The sequence below is a fragment of the Carcharodon carcharias genome, chromosome 34, assembly GCF_017639515.1.
Source record: "Carcharodon carcharias isolate sCarCar2 chromosome 34, sCarCar2.pri, whole genome shotgun sequence".
NCBI lineage: Eukaryota > Metazoa > Chordata > Chondrichthyes > Lamniformes > Lamnidae > Carcharodon > Carcharodon carcharias.
Genome location: NC_054500.1, coordinates 29,458,607 through 29,476,593, shown reverse-complemented (window position 1 = coordinate 29,476,593; position 17,987 = coordinate 29,458,607). Strand labels below are relative to the sequence as shown.

General features: G+C 52.1%; 1 protein-coding gene across 1 annotated transcript in view; it reads right to left on the bottom strand.

Annotated features, from left to right (window-relative positions):
- LOC121272604 (estrogen-related receptor gamma-like) overlaps window positions 1-17,101 on the bottom strand; it is a 336,701-nt gene extending 319,600 nt beyond the window's left edge. Inside the window, exon 1 of the mRNA XM_041179267.1 lies at window positions 16,969-17,101. Within this exon, the coding sequence (XP_041035201.1) occupies window positions 16,969-17,101 (133 nt within the window). The remainder of the gene's footprint in view (window positions 1-16,968) is intronic.
- Window positions 17,102-17,987: the final 886 nt, after the last annotated feature.

Genomic DNA, 17,987 nt, shown 5'->3' with positions numbered 1-17,987 from the left:
CCCAAACCCTCATTCAAACCCTCAATCCAACCCTCACCCAAACATCACTCCGACCCTCACCCCGACCCTCACCCAAACCCTCACCCAGACTCTCACCCAATCCCTCACCCTGACCCTCACCCAATCCCACACCTACACCCTCACCCCAACCCGCATCCAAACCCTCACCCAAACCCTCACTCCCACCCTCACCCAAAACCTCACCCAAACCCTCACCCCAAACCTTACCCCGACCCTCACCCCGACCCTCACCCCAACCCTCACCCAAACATCACATCGACCCTCAACCAAACCCTCACCCAATCCCTCACCCAAACCCTCACCCCGACCCTCACACCAACCCATCACCCAAACCCTCACCCAAACCCTCACACCGACCCACGTCCAAAACTTCACACCGACCCTCAACCAAACCCTCACCCAAACCCTCGCTCAAACCGTCACTCAAACCCTCACCCAAATCCTCACCCAAACCCTTAACCCAACCCTCACCCAAACCCTCACCCAAACACTCACCCAAACCCTCACCCCAACACGCACTCAAACCCTCACCAAACCCTCACCCCGACCCTCACCCAAACACTCACCCAAACTCTCACCTCGATCCTCACCCAAACCCTCACCCCAAACCCTCACCCAAACCCGCACCCCAAACTTCACAAACATCCTCACCCCGACCCTCACCCAAACCCTCAATCAAACCCTCATTCTGACTCTGACTCCGACCCTAACCCAAAACCTCACTCCGACCCGCACCCAAACCCCCACCCAAACTCTCACCTCGATCCTCACCCAAACCCTCACCCCAAACCCTCACCCAAACCCTCACCCCAAACTTCACAAACATCCTCACCCCGACCCTCACCCAAACCCTCACCCCAAACCTCACCGCGACCCTCACCCAAACCCTCACCCCGAACCTCACCCAGACTCTCACCCAATCCCTCACCCTGACCCTCACCCCATCCCACACCCACACCCTCACCCCAACCCGCATCCAAACCCTCACCCAAACCCTCACTCCCACCCTCACCCAAAACCTCACCCAAACCCTCACCCCAAACCTTACCCCGACCCTCACCCCGACCCTCACCCCAACCCTCACCCAAACATCACATCGACCCTCAACCAAACCCTCACCCAATCCCTCACCCAAACCCTCACCCCGACCCTCACCCCAACCCATTACCCAAACCCTCACCCAAACCCTCACGCCGACCCACGTCCAAAACTTCACACCGACCCTCAACCAAACCCTCACCCAAACCCTCGCTCAAACCGTCACTCAAACCCTCACCCAAATCCTCACCCAAACCCTTAACCCAACCCTCACCCAAACCCTCACACCGACCTTCACCCAAACACTCACCCAAACCCTCACCCCAACACGCACTCAAACCCTCACCAAACCCTCACCCCGACACTCACCCAAACACTCACCCAAACCCTCACCCCAACATGCACTCAAACCCTCACCAAAACCTCACCCTGACCCTCACCTTGACCCTCACTCAAACCCTCATCCAAACCCTCACCCAAACCCTCACCCTGACCCTTACTCAAACCCTCACCTGACCCTCACTCAAACCCTCATCCAAACCCTCACCCAAACCCTCACCCTGACCCTCACTCAATTCCTCACCCCATCCTCACCCAAACCCTCACTCCGACCCTCACCCCGACCCTCACTCAAACACACACCCAAACCCTCACACAAACCATCACTCAAACCCTCACCCAAATCCTCACCCAAGCCTTCACCCCGACCCCTCACCCAAACCCTCACCCAAACCCTCACTCTGACCCTCACCCCAACCCTCACTCCGACCCTCACCCCAAATCACACTCAAACCCTCACCTAAACCCTCACCCAAACCTCACCCCAACCCTCACCTGACTCTCACCCAAACCCTCACTTCCACCCTCACCCAAACCCTCAACCAAATCCTCAACCCAAACCTCACCCCGACCCTGATCCAAACCCTCACCTAAACCCTCACTCAAACCCTCATGCCAACACTCACCGACACCCTCACCCAATCCCTCACCCTGAGCCTCACCCCAACCCTAACCCACACCCTCTCCCTGAACCCTCACCCAAGCCCTCGATCTGACTCTCACCCCGACCCTCACCCAAACCCTCACCCCGACCCTCACGCTGACCCCTCACCCAAACCCTAACTCCGACCCATACACCGACCCTCACACAAACCCTCACTTCGACCCTCACCCCGAACATCATCCCGACCCTCACCCACACCCTCAGTCCAACCCTCACCCCGGACCTCACTCCGACCCTCAACCAAACCATCACTTCAACCCTCACTCCGACCCTCCCCAACCCCTCACTCAAACCTTCTCATCCAAACCTTCACTCCAACCCTCATCCCAAACCATCACACCGACCCTCACCCAAACCCTCATTCAAACCCTCAATCCAACCCTCACCCAAACATCACTCCGACCCTCACCCCGACCCTCACCCAAACCCTCACCCAGACTCTCACCCAATCCCTCACCCTGACCCTCACCCCATCCCACACCCACACCCTCACCCCAACCCGCATCCAAACCCTCACCCAAACCCTCACTCCCACCCTCACCCAAAACCTCACCCAGACCCTCACCCCAAACCTTACCCCGACCCTCACCCCGACCCTCACCCCAACCCTCACCCAAACATCACATCGACCCTCAACCAAACCCTCACCCAATCCCTCACCCAAACCCTCACCCCGACCCTCACACCAACCCATCACCCAAACCCTCACCCAAACCCTCACACCGACCCACGTCCAAAACTTCACACCGACCCTCAACCAAACCCTCACCCAAACCCTCGCTCAAACCGTCACTCAAACCCTCACCCAAATCCTCACCCAAACCCTTAACCCAACCCTCACCCAAACCCTCACACCGACCTTCACCCAAACACTCACCCAAACCCTCACCCCAACACGCACTCAAACCCTCACCAAACCCTCACCCCGACCCTCACCCAAACACTCACCCAAACTCTCACCTCGATCCTCACCCAAACCCTCACCCCAAACCCTCACCCAAACCCGCACCCCAAACTTCACAAACATCCTCACCCCGACCCTCACCCAAACCCTCAATCAAACCCTCATTCTGACTCTGACTCCGACCCTAACCCAAAACCTCACTCCGACCCGCACCCAAACCCCCACCCAAACTCTCACCTCGATCCTCACCCAAACCCTCACCCCAAACCCTCACCCAAACCCTCACCCCAAACTTCACAAACATCCTTACCCCGACCCTCACCCAAACCCTCACCCCAAACCTCACCGCGACCCTCACCCAAACCCTCACCCCGAACCTCACCCTGACCCTCACCCAAACCCTCACTCCCACCCTCACCCAAACCCTCACCCCAACCTTCACAAACATCCTCACCCCGAACCTCACCCAAACCCTCACCCAAACCCTCACTCCCACCCTCAACCAAAACCTCACCCAAACCCTGACCCCAAACCTTTCCCCGACCCTCACCCCGACCCTCACCCAAATGCTCACTCAAACCCTCACCCCGACACTCACCCCAACCCTCATCCCAACCCTCACCCACATCCTCACACAAATCCCTCACCCAAACCCTCACCCAAACCTCACCCCAACCCTCACCTGACCCTCACCCAAACCCTCACTTCCACCCTCACCCAAACCCTCAACCAAATCCTCAACCCAAACCTCACCCCGACCCTGATCCAAACCCTCACCTAAACCCTCACTCAAACCCTCATGCCAACACTCACCGACACCCTCACCCAATCCCTCACCCTGAGCCTCACCCCAACCCTAACCCACACCCTCTCCCTGAACCCTCACCCAAGCCCTCGATCTGACTCTCACCCCGACCCTCACCCAAACCCTCACCCCGACCCTCACGCTGACGCCTCACCCAAACCCTCACTCCGACCCATACACCGACCCTCACACAAACCCTCACTTCGACCCTCACCCCGAACATCATCCCGACCCTCACCCACACCCTCAGTCCAACCCTCACCCCGGACCTCACTCCGACCCTCAACCAAACCATCACTTCAACCCTCACTCTGACCCTCCCCAACGCCTCACTCAAACCTTCTCATCCAAACCTTCACTCCAACCCTCATCCCAAACCATCACGCCGACCCTCACCCAAACCCTCATTCAAACCCTCAATCCAACCCTCACCCAAACATCACTCCGACCCTCACCCCGACCCTCACCCAAACCCTCACCCAGACTCTCACCCAATCCCTCACCCTGACCCTCACCCCATCCCACACCCACACCCTCACCCCAACCCGCATCCAAACCCTCACCCAAACCCTCACTCCCACCCTCACCCAAAACCTCACCCAAACCCTCACCCCAAACCTTACCCCGACCCTCACCCCAACCCTCACCCCAACCCTCACCCAAACATCACATCGACCCTCAACCAAACCCTCACCCAATCCCTCACCCAAACCCTCAACCCGACCCTCACCCCAACCCATCACCCAAACCCTCACCCAAACCCTCACGCCGACCCACGTCCAAAACTTCACACCGACCCTCAACCAAACCCTCACCCAAACCCTCGCTCAAACCGTCACTCAAACCCTCACCCAAATCCTCACCCAAACCCTTAACCCAACCCTCACCCAAACCCTCACACCAACCTTCACCCAAACACTCACCCAAACCCTCACCCCAACACGCACTCAAACCCTCACCAAACCCTCACCCCGACCCTCACCCAAACACTCACCCAAACCCTCACCCCAACATGCACTCAAACCCTCACCAAACCCTCACCCTGACCCTCACCCTGACCCTCACTCAAACCCTCATCCAAACCCTCACCCAAACCCTCACCCTGACCCTTACTCAAACCCTCACCCGACCCTCACTCAAACCCTCATCCAAACCCTCACCCAAACCCTCACCCTGACCCTCACTCAATTCCTCACCGCATCCTCACCCAAACCCTCACTCCGATCCTCACCCCGACACTCACTCAAACACACACCCAAACCCTCACACAAACCATCACTCAAACCCTCACCCAAATCCTCACCCAAGCCTTCACCCCGACCCCTCACCCAAACCCTCACCCAAACCCTCACCCTGACCCTCACCCAAACCCTCACTCCGACCCTCACCCCGAATCACACTCAAACCCTCACCTAAACCCTCACCCAAACCCTCACTCAAACCCTCACCCAAACCATCACTCCGACCCTTAACCCGACCCCTCACCCAAACCCTCACCCAAACACTCACCCCAAACCTCACCCCGACCCTCACCCAAACCTTCACCCAAACCCTCACTCAAACCGTCACCCCGACCCTCATTCATACCCTCACCCCGACCCTCACCCAAACCCTCACCCAAACCCTCACTCCGATCCTCTCCCCAACACTTGCCCCAACCCCTCACCCAAACCCTCACTCCCACCCTCACCCAAACCCTCACCCCAAACCTCACCCCGACCCTCACCCAAACCCTCACTCCCACCCTCACCCAAACCCTCACCCCGAACCTCACCCACACCCTCACTCTGACGCTCACTCACACCCTCACCCAGACCCTCATCCAAACCTTCACCTGAACCCTCACCCCTACCCTCACCCTAACCCTCATCCCGACCCTCACCCAAATCCTCACCCCGACCTCACCCAAACCCTCACTTCCACCCTCACCGAAACCCTCAACCAAACCCTCAACCCAAACCTCACCCCGACCCTGATCCAAACCCTCAGCTAAACCCTCACTCAAACCCTCATCCCGACCCTCATCCCAACCCTCACCGACATCCTCACCCAATCCCTCACCCAAACCCTCACCCCAACCCTAACCCACACCCTCTCCATGAACCCTCACCCAAACCCTCACTTCGACACTCACCCCGAACCTCACCCCGACCCTCACCCAAACTCTCAGTCCGACCCTCACCCCGAACCTCATCACAACCCTCATCCAAACCCTCACTCCGACCTTCACCCCGAACCTCACCCCAACCCTCACCCAAACCCTCACTCCGACCCTCACCCCGAACCTCACCGCGACACTCACCCAAACATCCACTCCGAATCTCATCCAAACCTTCACTCCGACCCTCAGACAAACCCTCACGCCGACCCTCACCCAAACCCTCATTCAAACCCTCACCCCAGCCCTCACCCAATCCCTCATTCTGACCCTCACCCAATCCCTCACCCCAACCCTCACCCCAACCCACACCCACACCCTCACCCCAACCCTCATCCAAACCCTCACCCAAACCCTCACCCAAACCCTCACTCCCACCCTCACCCAAAACCTCACCCAAACCCTCACCCCAAACCTTTCCCCGACCCTCACCCCGACCCTCACCCAAATGCTCACTCAAACCCTCACCCTGACCCTCACCCTGACCCTCACTCAAACCCTCATCCAAACCCTGACCCAAACCCTCACCCTGACCCTTACTCAAACCCTCACCCCGACCCTCACTCAAACCCTCATCCAAAACCTCACCCAAACCCTCACCCTGATCCTCACTCAAACCCTCACCCCTACCCTCACCTAAACCCTCACTCCAACCCTCACCCTGACCCTCACTCAAACCCACACCCAAACCCTCACTCAAACCATCACTCAAACCCTCACCCAAACCCTCACCCAAACCCTCACTCCGACACTTACCCCAAACCCTCTCCCAAACCCTCACACAAACCCTCATCCAAACCCTCACTCCAACCCTTACACCAACCCCTCATCCAAACCCTCACCCAAACCCTCACCCTGACCCTCACCCCGAATCTCACTCAAACCCTCACCCAAACCCTCACCAAAACCCTCACTCAAACCCTCACCCCAACCCTCACCCAAACCCTCACTCCGACCCTCACCCCGAATCTCACTCAAACCCTCACCCAAACCCTCAATCTGACTCTCACCCCGACCCTCACCCAAAACCTCACTTCGACCCTCACCCCGAATCTCACTCAAACCCTCACCCAAACCCTCAATCTGACTCTCACCCCGACCCTCACCCAAAACCTCACTTCGACCCTCACCCCGAACCTCATCCCGACCCTCACCCAAACACTCAGTCCGACCCTCACCCCGAACCTCACCCCGACCCTCACCCAAACCCTCACTCCGAACCTCACCCCGACCCTCACACAAACCTTCACTCCGACCCTCACCCAAACCCTCACTCCAAACCTTACCTGAACCTCACCCAAACCCTCACTTCGACCCTCACTCCGACCCTTCTCCAACCCCTCACTCAAACCTTCACTCCGAATCTCATCCAAACCTTCACTCCGACCCTCACCCAAACCCTCACGCCGACCCTCACCCAAACCCTCACTCAAACCCTCACCCCAACCCTCACCCAAACCCTCACTCCGACCCTCACCCAATCCCTCACCCCGACCCTCACCCCAACTCACACCCACACCCTCACCCCAACCCTCATCCAAACCCTCACCCAAACCCTCACTCCCACCCTCACCCAAAACCTCACCCAAACCCTCAACCCAAACCTCACTCCGACCCTCATCCAAACCCTCACCTAAACCCTCACTCAAAACGTCATCCCAACACTCACCGACAACCTCACCCAATCCCTCCCCCTGACCCTCACCCCAACCCTAACCCACACCCTCTCCCTGAACCCTCACCCAAACCCTCAATCTGGCTCTCACCCCGACCCTCACCCAAACCCTCACCCCGACCCTCACACTGACCCCTCACCCACACCCTCACTCCGACCCATACGCCGACCCTCACACAATCCCTCACTTCGACCCTCACCCCGAACCTCATCCCGACCCTCACCCAAACCCACACTCTGACCTTCACCCCGAACCTCACCCCGACCCTCAACCAAACCCTCACTTCGACCCTCAATCCGACCCTCCCCAACCCCTCACTCAAACCTTCACTCCGAATCTCATCCAAACCTTCACGCCGACCCTCACCCAAATCCTCATTCAGACCCTGGCACCAACCCTCACACAAACACTCACTCTGACCCTCACCCCGACCCTCATCCAAACCCTCACCCAAACCCTCACCCAGACTCTCACCCAATCCTTCACCCTGACCCTCACCCCAACCCACATCCATACCCTCACCCAAACCCTCACTCCCACCCTCACCCAAAACCTCACCCAAACCCTCACCCCAAACCTTACCCCGACTCTCACCCTGACACTCACCCCAACTCTTATCCCAACCCTCACCCACATCCTCACACTGATCCCTCACCCAAACCCTCAGCCAAACCTCACCCTGACCCTCACCCAAACCATCACTCCGACCCTCACCCACACCCTCACTCTGACCCTCATACACACTCTCATCCAGACCCTCAACCAAACCTTCACCCGAACCCTCACCCCGACCCACACCCTGACCCTCACCCAAACCCTCACCCAGACCCTCAATCCAACCCTCACCTCAACCTCACCCAAACCCCCACCCACACCCTCACCCAAACCTTCACTCCGACCCTCACCCAACCCCTCACCCAAAGCCTCACCCAAACCCCTACCCACACCCTCACCCACATCCTCATCCAAACCCTCACCCAAAGCCTCACCCAAACCCCTATCCACACTCTCACCCACACCCTCACCCACACCCTCATCCAAACCCTCACCCAAAGCCTCACCCAAACCCCTATCCACACTCTCACCTACACCCTCACCCAAACTCTCACCCAAAGCCTCACCCAAACCCTCACCCAAACCCCCACCCACACTCTCACCCACACCCTCACCCAAACCCTCACCCAAAGCCTCACCCAAACCCTCAGTCCATACCCTCACCCAAACCCCCACCCACACTCTCACCCACACCCTCACCCAAACTCTCACCCACAGCCTCACCCAAACCCTCAGCCAAAACCCCACCCATACCCTCACCCACACCCTCACTCACACCCTCACCGAAACCCTTGCCCAAACTCTCACCCAGACCCTCACTCCAAACCTCACCCGAACATCAGCCCGACCCTCACCCAAACCCTTACATAGACCATATTACAAACCCTCACTCCCATTCTCACACAAACCTTCACCCAGACCCTCGCCCCAACTCACACACAAACCCTCAGACAGATCCTCACCCCGACCCCTCACCCAAAACCTCACTCTGACCCTCGCCCCAATCTTCATCCCAACCCCTCACCCAAACCCTCAGCACGACCTTCACCCCGACCCCTCAACCAAACCCTCACCCAAACCCTCACCCTGACCCTCACCCAAATCCTCACTCTGACCCTCACCCCAACCCTCACCCCAACCCCTCACCCAAACCCTCATTCCGACCCTCACCCAGACCCTCACTTAAACCCTCACTCTGACCCTCACCCCAACCCCTCAGCCAAACCCTCACTCCGACCTTCACCCTGACCCTCACCTAAACCCTCACTCCGAACCTCACCCCGACCTTCACCCAAACCCTCATCCAAACCTTCACTCCGACCCTCAGCCAAACCCTCACTCAATCTCTCACGCAAACTCTCACACAGACCCTCACACAAACCCTCACACAAACCCTCACACAGACCCTTGCAAATGTTCACCCCGAGCCTCACACCAACCCTCACACTGACCCTCACCCAAACCCTCACACTGACCCTCACCCCAACCCTCACACAGATCATCATACAATCCCTCATATCGACTCTCACAGAGACCCTCACTCAAACCCTCACACAAACCCTCACAAAGACTGATCACTGTCTATCTTTGTCTCTTATTCTATCTTTCTCATCAAGTTGCTCCCCCCATTCATCTCGGTAACCCCCAGAGTTCCTTTAACTCTGACTCCTGTGCACTCCAGCTTTCCTTTTCCCTCTCCTTTGGCCTTTCAGTTTTTTTTGGATTTCTTTAAAGGGCTGCCAATGAAATAACAGAACTGGTGATCCTAGGGAGGTAATATTAAGATTTTTTTCACTGGATTTGAGCATTTCTGGTAAGACCAGCATTTATTGATCATCCAGAATTGCCCTTGAGAAGGTGATAGTGTTCCCATCTGTGTGCTGCCCTTTTTCTTCTTGGTAGTTGTGGGTTTGGAAGGTGCTGTCTAAGGAGCCTTGGTGAATTCCTGCAGTGCATCTTGTAGATGGTACACACACTGCTCCTACCATGTGCTGGCGGTGGAGGGAGTGAATGTTTAAGGCGTTGGATGGGGTGTCAGTCAAGCAGGACTGCTTTGTTCTAGATGGTGTCGAGCCTCTTGTGTGTTATGGAGCTGCACTCATCCAGGCAAGTGGAGAATATTCCATCATGCTCCTGACTTGTGCCTTGTAGATGGTGGACAGGCTTTGTGGGGTCAGGAGGTAAGTTACTCACCGCAGGATTCCCAGCCTCCGATCTGCTCTTATAGCCACAGTATTTATTTGGCTAGTCCAGTTCAGTTTCTGGTCAATGGTAACCCCCCAGGATGTTGATGGTGGGGGATTCAGCGATGATAATGTCATTGAATTTCAAGGGGCGATGGTTAGATTCTCTCTTGTTGGAGATGGTCATTGCCTGACACTTGTGTGGCACGAATGTTCCTTGCCACTTGTCAGCCCAAGCCTGGATATTGTCCAGGTCTTGCTGCATTTGGACATGGGCTGCTTCAGTATCTGAGGAGCTGCGAGTGGTGCTGAACATTGTGCAATCATCAGCGAACATCCCCACTTCTGACCTTATGATGGAAGGAAGGTCATTGATGAAGCAGCTGAAGATGGTTGGGCCGAGGACACTACCCTGAGGAACTCCTGCAGTGATTGACCTACAACAACTACAACAAAATAAAAGCAAAAAATTGCTGATGCTGGAAATCCAAAACAAAAACAAAAATACATATAACTTCCTTTGTGCTAGACGTGACTCCAGCCAGCAGAGTTTTCCCACGGTCTTCATTGACTCCAGTTTTGCTAGGGCCTCCTTGATGCCACAATTGGTCAAATGCTACCTTGCTGTCAAGGGCAGTTACTCTCACTTCACCTTTGTAATTCAACTCTTTTGTTGGCCTGATCTTATAATCCATAACTGCAGTTTTCATTGACACATCGCTCGGGAAGCCCACCTTATTGATCCAAGCACCAAATCCAAAGACCAACTGTAGAACTGGCCCTGGTTGAGGCCCTAAATCCAAAGCTCTGGCCCAAGCCCAGCTCCAGGTCCCAGGCCCCAACCTCATCCCAAGGCCCAGACCCAGACCCAGACCCAGGCTGTGTGCTTGACCATTGTTTAACAGGAAGGTAGCTTTCTGATCAGCTTTAAGCCCCCGCCCTGTATTCCCTGCATCAAATGGCCTGCTGGTTCTCCATATTCTCTGCTGCTGGGACATCAAATTCTCTCCAAACACTCTCGAGTGGCCACTCTTTGTGTGTGTATTTGAGCAATTTAACCAGAGCCAAACTGAACCCTGTCCTCATCAATACATAAACCTGTGAATAGCTGGATGGGAATCAGCTAAAGAACCCTGATTCTGATTTACCCCTCCCCACAACCAACTCAACTGAGACCAAAGATAATGATCTGTACACAGCAAGGACCAGGATCAGTGTCCTGTGATTTCAGGCAATAACTGTGAGGATTGTAGTTTCCCAAACAACTGAGGGCTTTAAAAGGGAAAGGGATAACTGCTTGGGAAGTAAGGATATGAAAGGTATCTGGGAATTGAAAGATGGAACTATCATGGCTAATGCAATTGTAGTGCTGACTTCTGTTGTTGAATAGCTACTTGCTGTTTCTGTGTTCACTGCTGGTCTCTACAGTTCTGTAGCCCAGAGTGAATATGAAATGATTCAATGCTCTGTCACACCATGGGGAAGAGGCAGTGCTCCTGATTAAAGCTGCTGTGCTTGGATTAAACCAGCTCTCGAAGATATGTGCTTGCATTTAGCAATTAGTCCCTTCTCACTCCCCAGGGACTGTGCCGTTAATGAAATGTCGCGGCACTCAAACTCTGTAAACACTAATGAATATTGACTGTATCTTCCGCCTGATATCTCTTTCTTACAGAGTCAAGCACAGAGATTAGCAAAGTCATTAAATAAAAAGTAATTAATTAAAATCCTTGCTATCCTTTTCATATGTATCTTCTTGTCAAATTTGCAAATTTCATCATGAACAAACTGAGCAACACAGAGCATATAAATTTTGTGATTTAAATATTTCTGAACAAAAATCTGAGCTCAATTATTAATTAAACCCTCATTGTCACATTAATGTGATATATATGATACACAATGTGATATATATGATATACAATGTGATATATGGTGCCTGGGAGGAGACATTTAGATTTCTCCTTTCCTCAAACATCAGAGAACCGGACGGAGAAGGGAAAGAATCCTAAATAAAGGGATGGATTGTTCCGTGCTCATCAGGTGAGAATTAAACACATTCTTATGTCATGCTGCCAGAGTCCCCACCAAACACTCCCAGGACAGGTACAGCACGGGATTAGATACAGAGTAAATCTCCCTCTACACTGTCCCCATCAAACACTCCCAGGACAGGTACAGCACGGGATTAGATACAGAGTAAATCTCCCTCTACACTGTCCCCATCAAACACTCACAGCACAGGTACAGCACAAGGTTAGATACAGAGTAAAGTTCCCTCTACACTGCCCCCATCAAACACTCCCAGGACAGGTACAGCACGGGGTTAGATACAGAGTAAATCTCCCTCTACACTGTCCTCAACAAACACTCCCAGGACAGGTACAGCACAGGGTTAGATACAGAGTAAAGCTCTTTCTACACTGTCCCCATCAAACCCTTCCAAGACAGGTACAGCACAGGTTTAGATACCGAGTATATCTCAATCTCTATGCGCTAACACTGTACCTCAGTTAACATTGGCAACTCTGCTTGGAGATATTCCTCGAGGTTTTATCAGCTGACCTTAAACCGGTCACACAGAGTAATAGAATTTTTTCTTCTTGATAGCTTTCTCTGTCTTTATTCACCTGAAGTCAAATGTATGGGAAACCTCAAGTACAGAGCAAGCCTATAGGGCAGAATGGATGCATGTTTAACTGTTCTGTTGCACTTCACGTTGTTTTCAATCAGTTTCTGATGAAGTCGTGTTATTTGTGTCACTGCTCCACATGGTCCTGAAGTCAGTTCTATCCCAGTGCTCTGAAATGCCACACTCTGACTCTGGGAGGCAGTTAGTTACAGTGCATTGCTGGCAGCTCCTGGGGCTTTCCTGTGGAAAAGTGACACATTCCTCCCTCCCAGTCTCTGTAACCTGACTCCTCCAATCTCCGCCTAACATCCAGCCCCTGTATAATGACGGATATTGATGTGAAGAATCACCCATGAAGTCCTAACAATTTGAGGTTTCTTCAACAGCACCTTCCAAACCCCAACCTCCACCATCTAGAAGGACAGGGACAGCAGACACATGGGAACACCAAAATATATCGCCGTTCCTTCACTGTCGCTGGGTCAAAATCCTGGAACTCCCTCCCTAAGAGCACAATGGGTGTACCTACACCACATGGACTGCAGCGATTCAAGAAGGAAGCTCACCACCACCTTCTCAAGGGCAACTAGGGATGGACAATAAATGCTGACTTAGTCAGTGATGCCCACATCCCTTGACTGAGTAAAATAAAGATTTAGTCTGTCCATATTGAATATTCAAGCCAGTCTGTGGTATTTGGTATTTACATTTGTTGGGAGGGACTGTGCTGTCACTCATTCCTGATGACAGGGAATCTTTAATGGTGACTCTTAGGCTAGCGATCAATGGGAACTCAAGAACAAGAGATTTGAAGCTCTCCTCAACAGGCTTGCCCTTCCCATACCAATCAATATCAAACAGGACATTTACACAATGCTTCTGAATAGATTATTGATTATTTCAACAGCTTTTCAGACGAATGCTATCAGCTAGCTTTTATCCCTTTCGAACAGTGATGTATTAATCAATAACAGGTTTTAAATCTCACACGTTGTGTCAGGCTGAGATTGAGGTGAGCTGAGACACAACTCTTCCATACTGGACAGCACTGAATACAATGAGAGAGAGGTGAGATGCTCCCTTTGTAGCTATGATGCTGGGGAAACTGTTATACTGCTGCTGTCTGCCCGCTCAATATAGATCTGTTGCTGAGATTGTTAGCACACCCGATATTGACTCACGTGGATTGTGTTGGTGAAATATTTGAAGGTTAATGGATTGAGAATTGGTTAACAGGCAGAAAACAGAGAATCCAAATAAGTGGGTCATTTTTCGCACGGCAGGGTGTGAGTAGTGGAGCAGCACAAGGATCAGTGGTGGGGCCTCAGCTGTTTATAACCTTTATCAATGTTTTAGGTGAAGACATAGAGTGTAATGGATTCAAGTTTTCTGGTGATATAAAGCTAGTTGAGAAAGTAAGCTGTGAGGAGAACACAAAGAAAAGAAAAATAGTTGCATTCATATGGCGCCTTTTACGATGACCAGATGTATCAAAGTGCTTTACAGCCGATGAAGTTGCTGCCATAATGTGGGAAACAAGCCAGCCTATTTGTGCACAGCAAGCTCCCAGAGGCTGCCGTGGGATAATGCCCAAATCATCTGCTTTTGTGATGTTGATTGAGGGATAAATATTGACCCAGGAGAACTCCCCTGTTCATCTTTTAAATATTACCATGCAATCTTTTACATCCACCTGAGATGGCAGAAAGGGCCTCGATTTAACAAGCCTGCAAAGGGATATGGACCAATTAAGTGACTGGACAAGAAAGAGGGTGGAGGGGTATAAAGCAGGGAAGAGTGAAATTATTCACTCTGATAGAAGTTTGGAAAAGCAGAACATTTTTTAAAAGATGAGAGATTAGTAAATGTTGCTATGCAGAGGAATATGGGTAACCTTGAATATGAATCACAGAAAGTTAACATGTAGGCACAGCAAGCAATTTGGAAGGCACATGGTCTGTTAGCCTTTATTGCAAAGTGATTGGATTATAACACTAATAAAATCTTGCTGAAATTATGTAGGGATTTGGTGAAACCACACCTGGAATTCAGCTACAGTGTCCTCAACCAATGAAGGGTATATTTGCCTTGGTGGAGCTGCAATGAAGGTTCACTAGGTTGATTCCTGGGATGAGAGGATTGTTCTATGAGAAGAGGTTGAATAGAATGGGCCTATACTCTCTGGAGTTCAGAAGCATGAGAGATAATCTCATTGAAATATGCAAAATACTTCAACAGCTTGACAGGGTAGATGCTAGGAAGCTGCTTCCCATTGGCTAGAGAGTCAAGAGATACGTAAGGGTCATAATACCAGCATCAGGAGTCAGCAATTTAGGACTGAGATGAGGAGAAACTTTTTCACGCAGGAGGTTGTGAATATTTAGAATTCTCTAACCCAGAGAGCTCTGGGTGTTCAGTGGTTGAGTATATGCAAAACTGAGATCGATAGGTTTTTGGATACTAAGGGAATCAAGGAATATGGGGGTCGTGCAGAAAAGTGGAGTTGAGGTAGTTGAAGATCAGCCATGATATTACTGAAAGGTGGAGCAGGCTTAAGGGTCCATTTGGTCTACTCCTGCTTCCATTTCTTTTGTCTTATGTTAAACAATTTGCAAGTCATTTAGGGATGGCATTGGAACAATATCATTTCAAATGAATTTATTCTCACCAAAGTGAAAGGAGTAAATCCTAAGAAAAATAATCATTCCATATTGGATACCAAGGGCAGGATCTTCCTGACCACAATATGATGGGTTTGGAGGCCAGAAAGTAACCAGGAAGGTTAAAAAAAACCCTCTGGACAGCTGCTCGAATTGGTCTCACCATCTAGCAAGATTCCCTGAAATTGGCTGCCAGTAGAATTGACTCAATCAAGAGCCATTCTGTAACAGTGGAAATTTCCCACTGTGTCGGGTGATTAGCTTTGGAGGTGGCTTCTCAGGAGGAGGCCGGACAGCCATTGGAGGCTAATTGAAATGGAAATATCAGGGATGGCAAAGCTCAAAGAGTTTCAATCGTAACCATAGATACCATTGTGGAAAGATCCAATCTTCACTCTGAGAGCCCACACAATTGAGCTTTTTGCTTTTGCTAATTGGCACTGCCTGAAGATCCACCCAGAGGGCAGGCAGCTGACAGAAGCAGGATTGGGACATGGAAATGGCCCCAATGTCTGACAGCTTTATGGGTGCATAAGATACTATCCAAAGAGTCAAGTTCAAAAACACAGTACATCTACAACACAGGTTAGATATGGAATATACTGTCCCCATCAACCACTCACAGGGCAGGTAAAGCACAGGGTTAGATACAAAGTGAAGCTCCCTATATACTGTCGACATCAAACACTCCCAGGACAGGTACAGCACGGGGTTAGATATAGAGTAAAGCTCCCTCTAAACTGTCCCCATCAAACACTCCCAGGACAGGTACAGCACGGGGTTAGATACAGAGTAAATCTCCCTGTACACTGTCCCCATCAAACACTCCCAGGACAGGTACAGCACGGGGTTAGATACAGAGTAAATCTCCCTCTACACTGTCCCCATCAAACACTCCCAAGACAGGTACAGCACGGGGTTAGATACAGAGTAAATCTCCCTCTACACTGTTCCCATCAGACACTCCCAGGACAGGTACAGCACAGGGTTAGATACAGAGTAATGCTCCCTCTTCACTGTCCACATCAAGCACTCCCAGGACAGGTACAGCACGGGGTTAGACACAGAGTAAAGCTCCCTCTACACTGTTCCCATCAAACACTCCCAGGACAGGTATAGCACAGGGTTAGATACAGTTCCCGTTGTTAATGGAGAAATGCTGTCTCAGCCCTGGGTGGTTTAGAGTGGGATCTCTGTACCTGACCATTCCTTCTTGGGAGTGCTGGTGCTGACACTATTTGCCCAAAATGGAATGCCTTCCAATCTCTATTACCAAAATTGTTCATGCAAACAAAACCAACGTAGGAATGAAGCCAGGGAATGATTGCTGGACCTTGAATAGTGCGTTTGAAGAAGGCTTTACATGCTTCACAGGATGCCACCCCATAATGGTATCCGGAGGCAATGTCACCACACACGAGGCACAGACGCTTGGTAACAGAGCTGAGACTGTAATCACACTTCATGGAATCATCTCCAATCAGCCCGCTTGGACAGTCCTCATATCTCTTGTGACAGCAACTGAAATTACTTGTGATGAGGTCAGGACAGGCGAGTCCCTCAGGCCTTCCGCTTAGTGTAACACTGTACATGGTGCTTCCATCTGATGATCCACCCAGGCTACAGTGACTTGCTGCCTCTGGCACCGGACTCCAGGGTTCCATTTTTACATAGGATTCTGAATGTTGGTCCTCAACTGACTTCCTGCAAAGGAACCTGAAACCAATAAGATGAATATATTTTAAGACACATGAATGAAGAAGTAGGGCAACACCAATTGTATATGTGTCAGGACACTGTATCTAACCCCGTGCTGTACCTGTCCTGGGAGTGTTTGATGGGGACAGTGTAGAGGGAGCATTACTCTGTATCTAACCCCGTGCTGTACCTGTCCTGGGAGTGTTTTATGGGGACAGTGTAGAGGGAGCTTTACTCTGTATCTAACCCCGTGCTGTACCTGTCCTGGGAGTGTTTGATGGGGACAGTGTAGAGGGAGATTTACTCTGTATCTAACCCCGTGCTGTACCTGTCCTGGGAGTGTTTGATGGGGACAGTGTAGAGGGAGATTTACTCTGTATCTAACCCCGTGCTGTACCTGTCCTGGGAGTGTTTGATGAGGACAGTGTAGATCAGCTTTACTCTGTATCTAACCCCGTGCTGTACCTGTCCTGGGAGTGTTTGATGGGGACAGTGTAGAGGGAGCTTTACTCTGTATCTAACCCCGTGCTGTACCTGCCCTGGGAGTGTTTGATGGGGACAGTGTAGAGGGAGCTTTACTCTGTATCTAACCCCGTGCTGTACCTGTCCTGGGAGAGTTTGATGGGGACGGTGTAGGGGGAGATTTACTCTGTA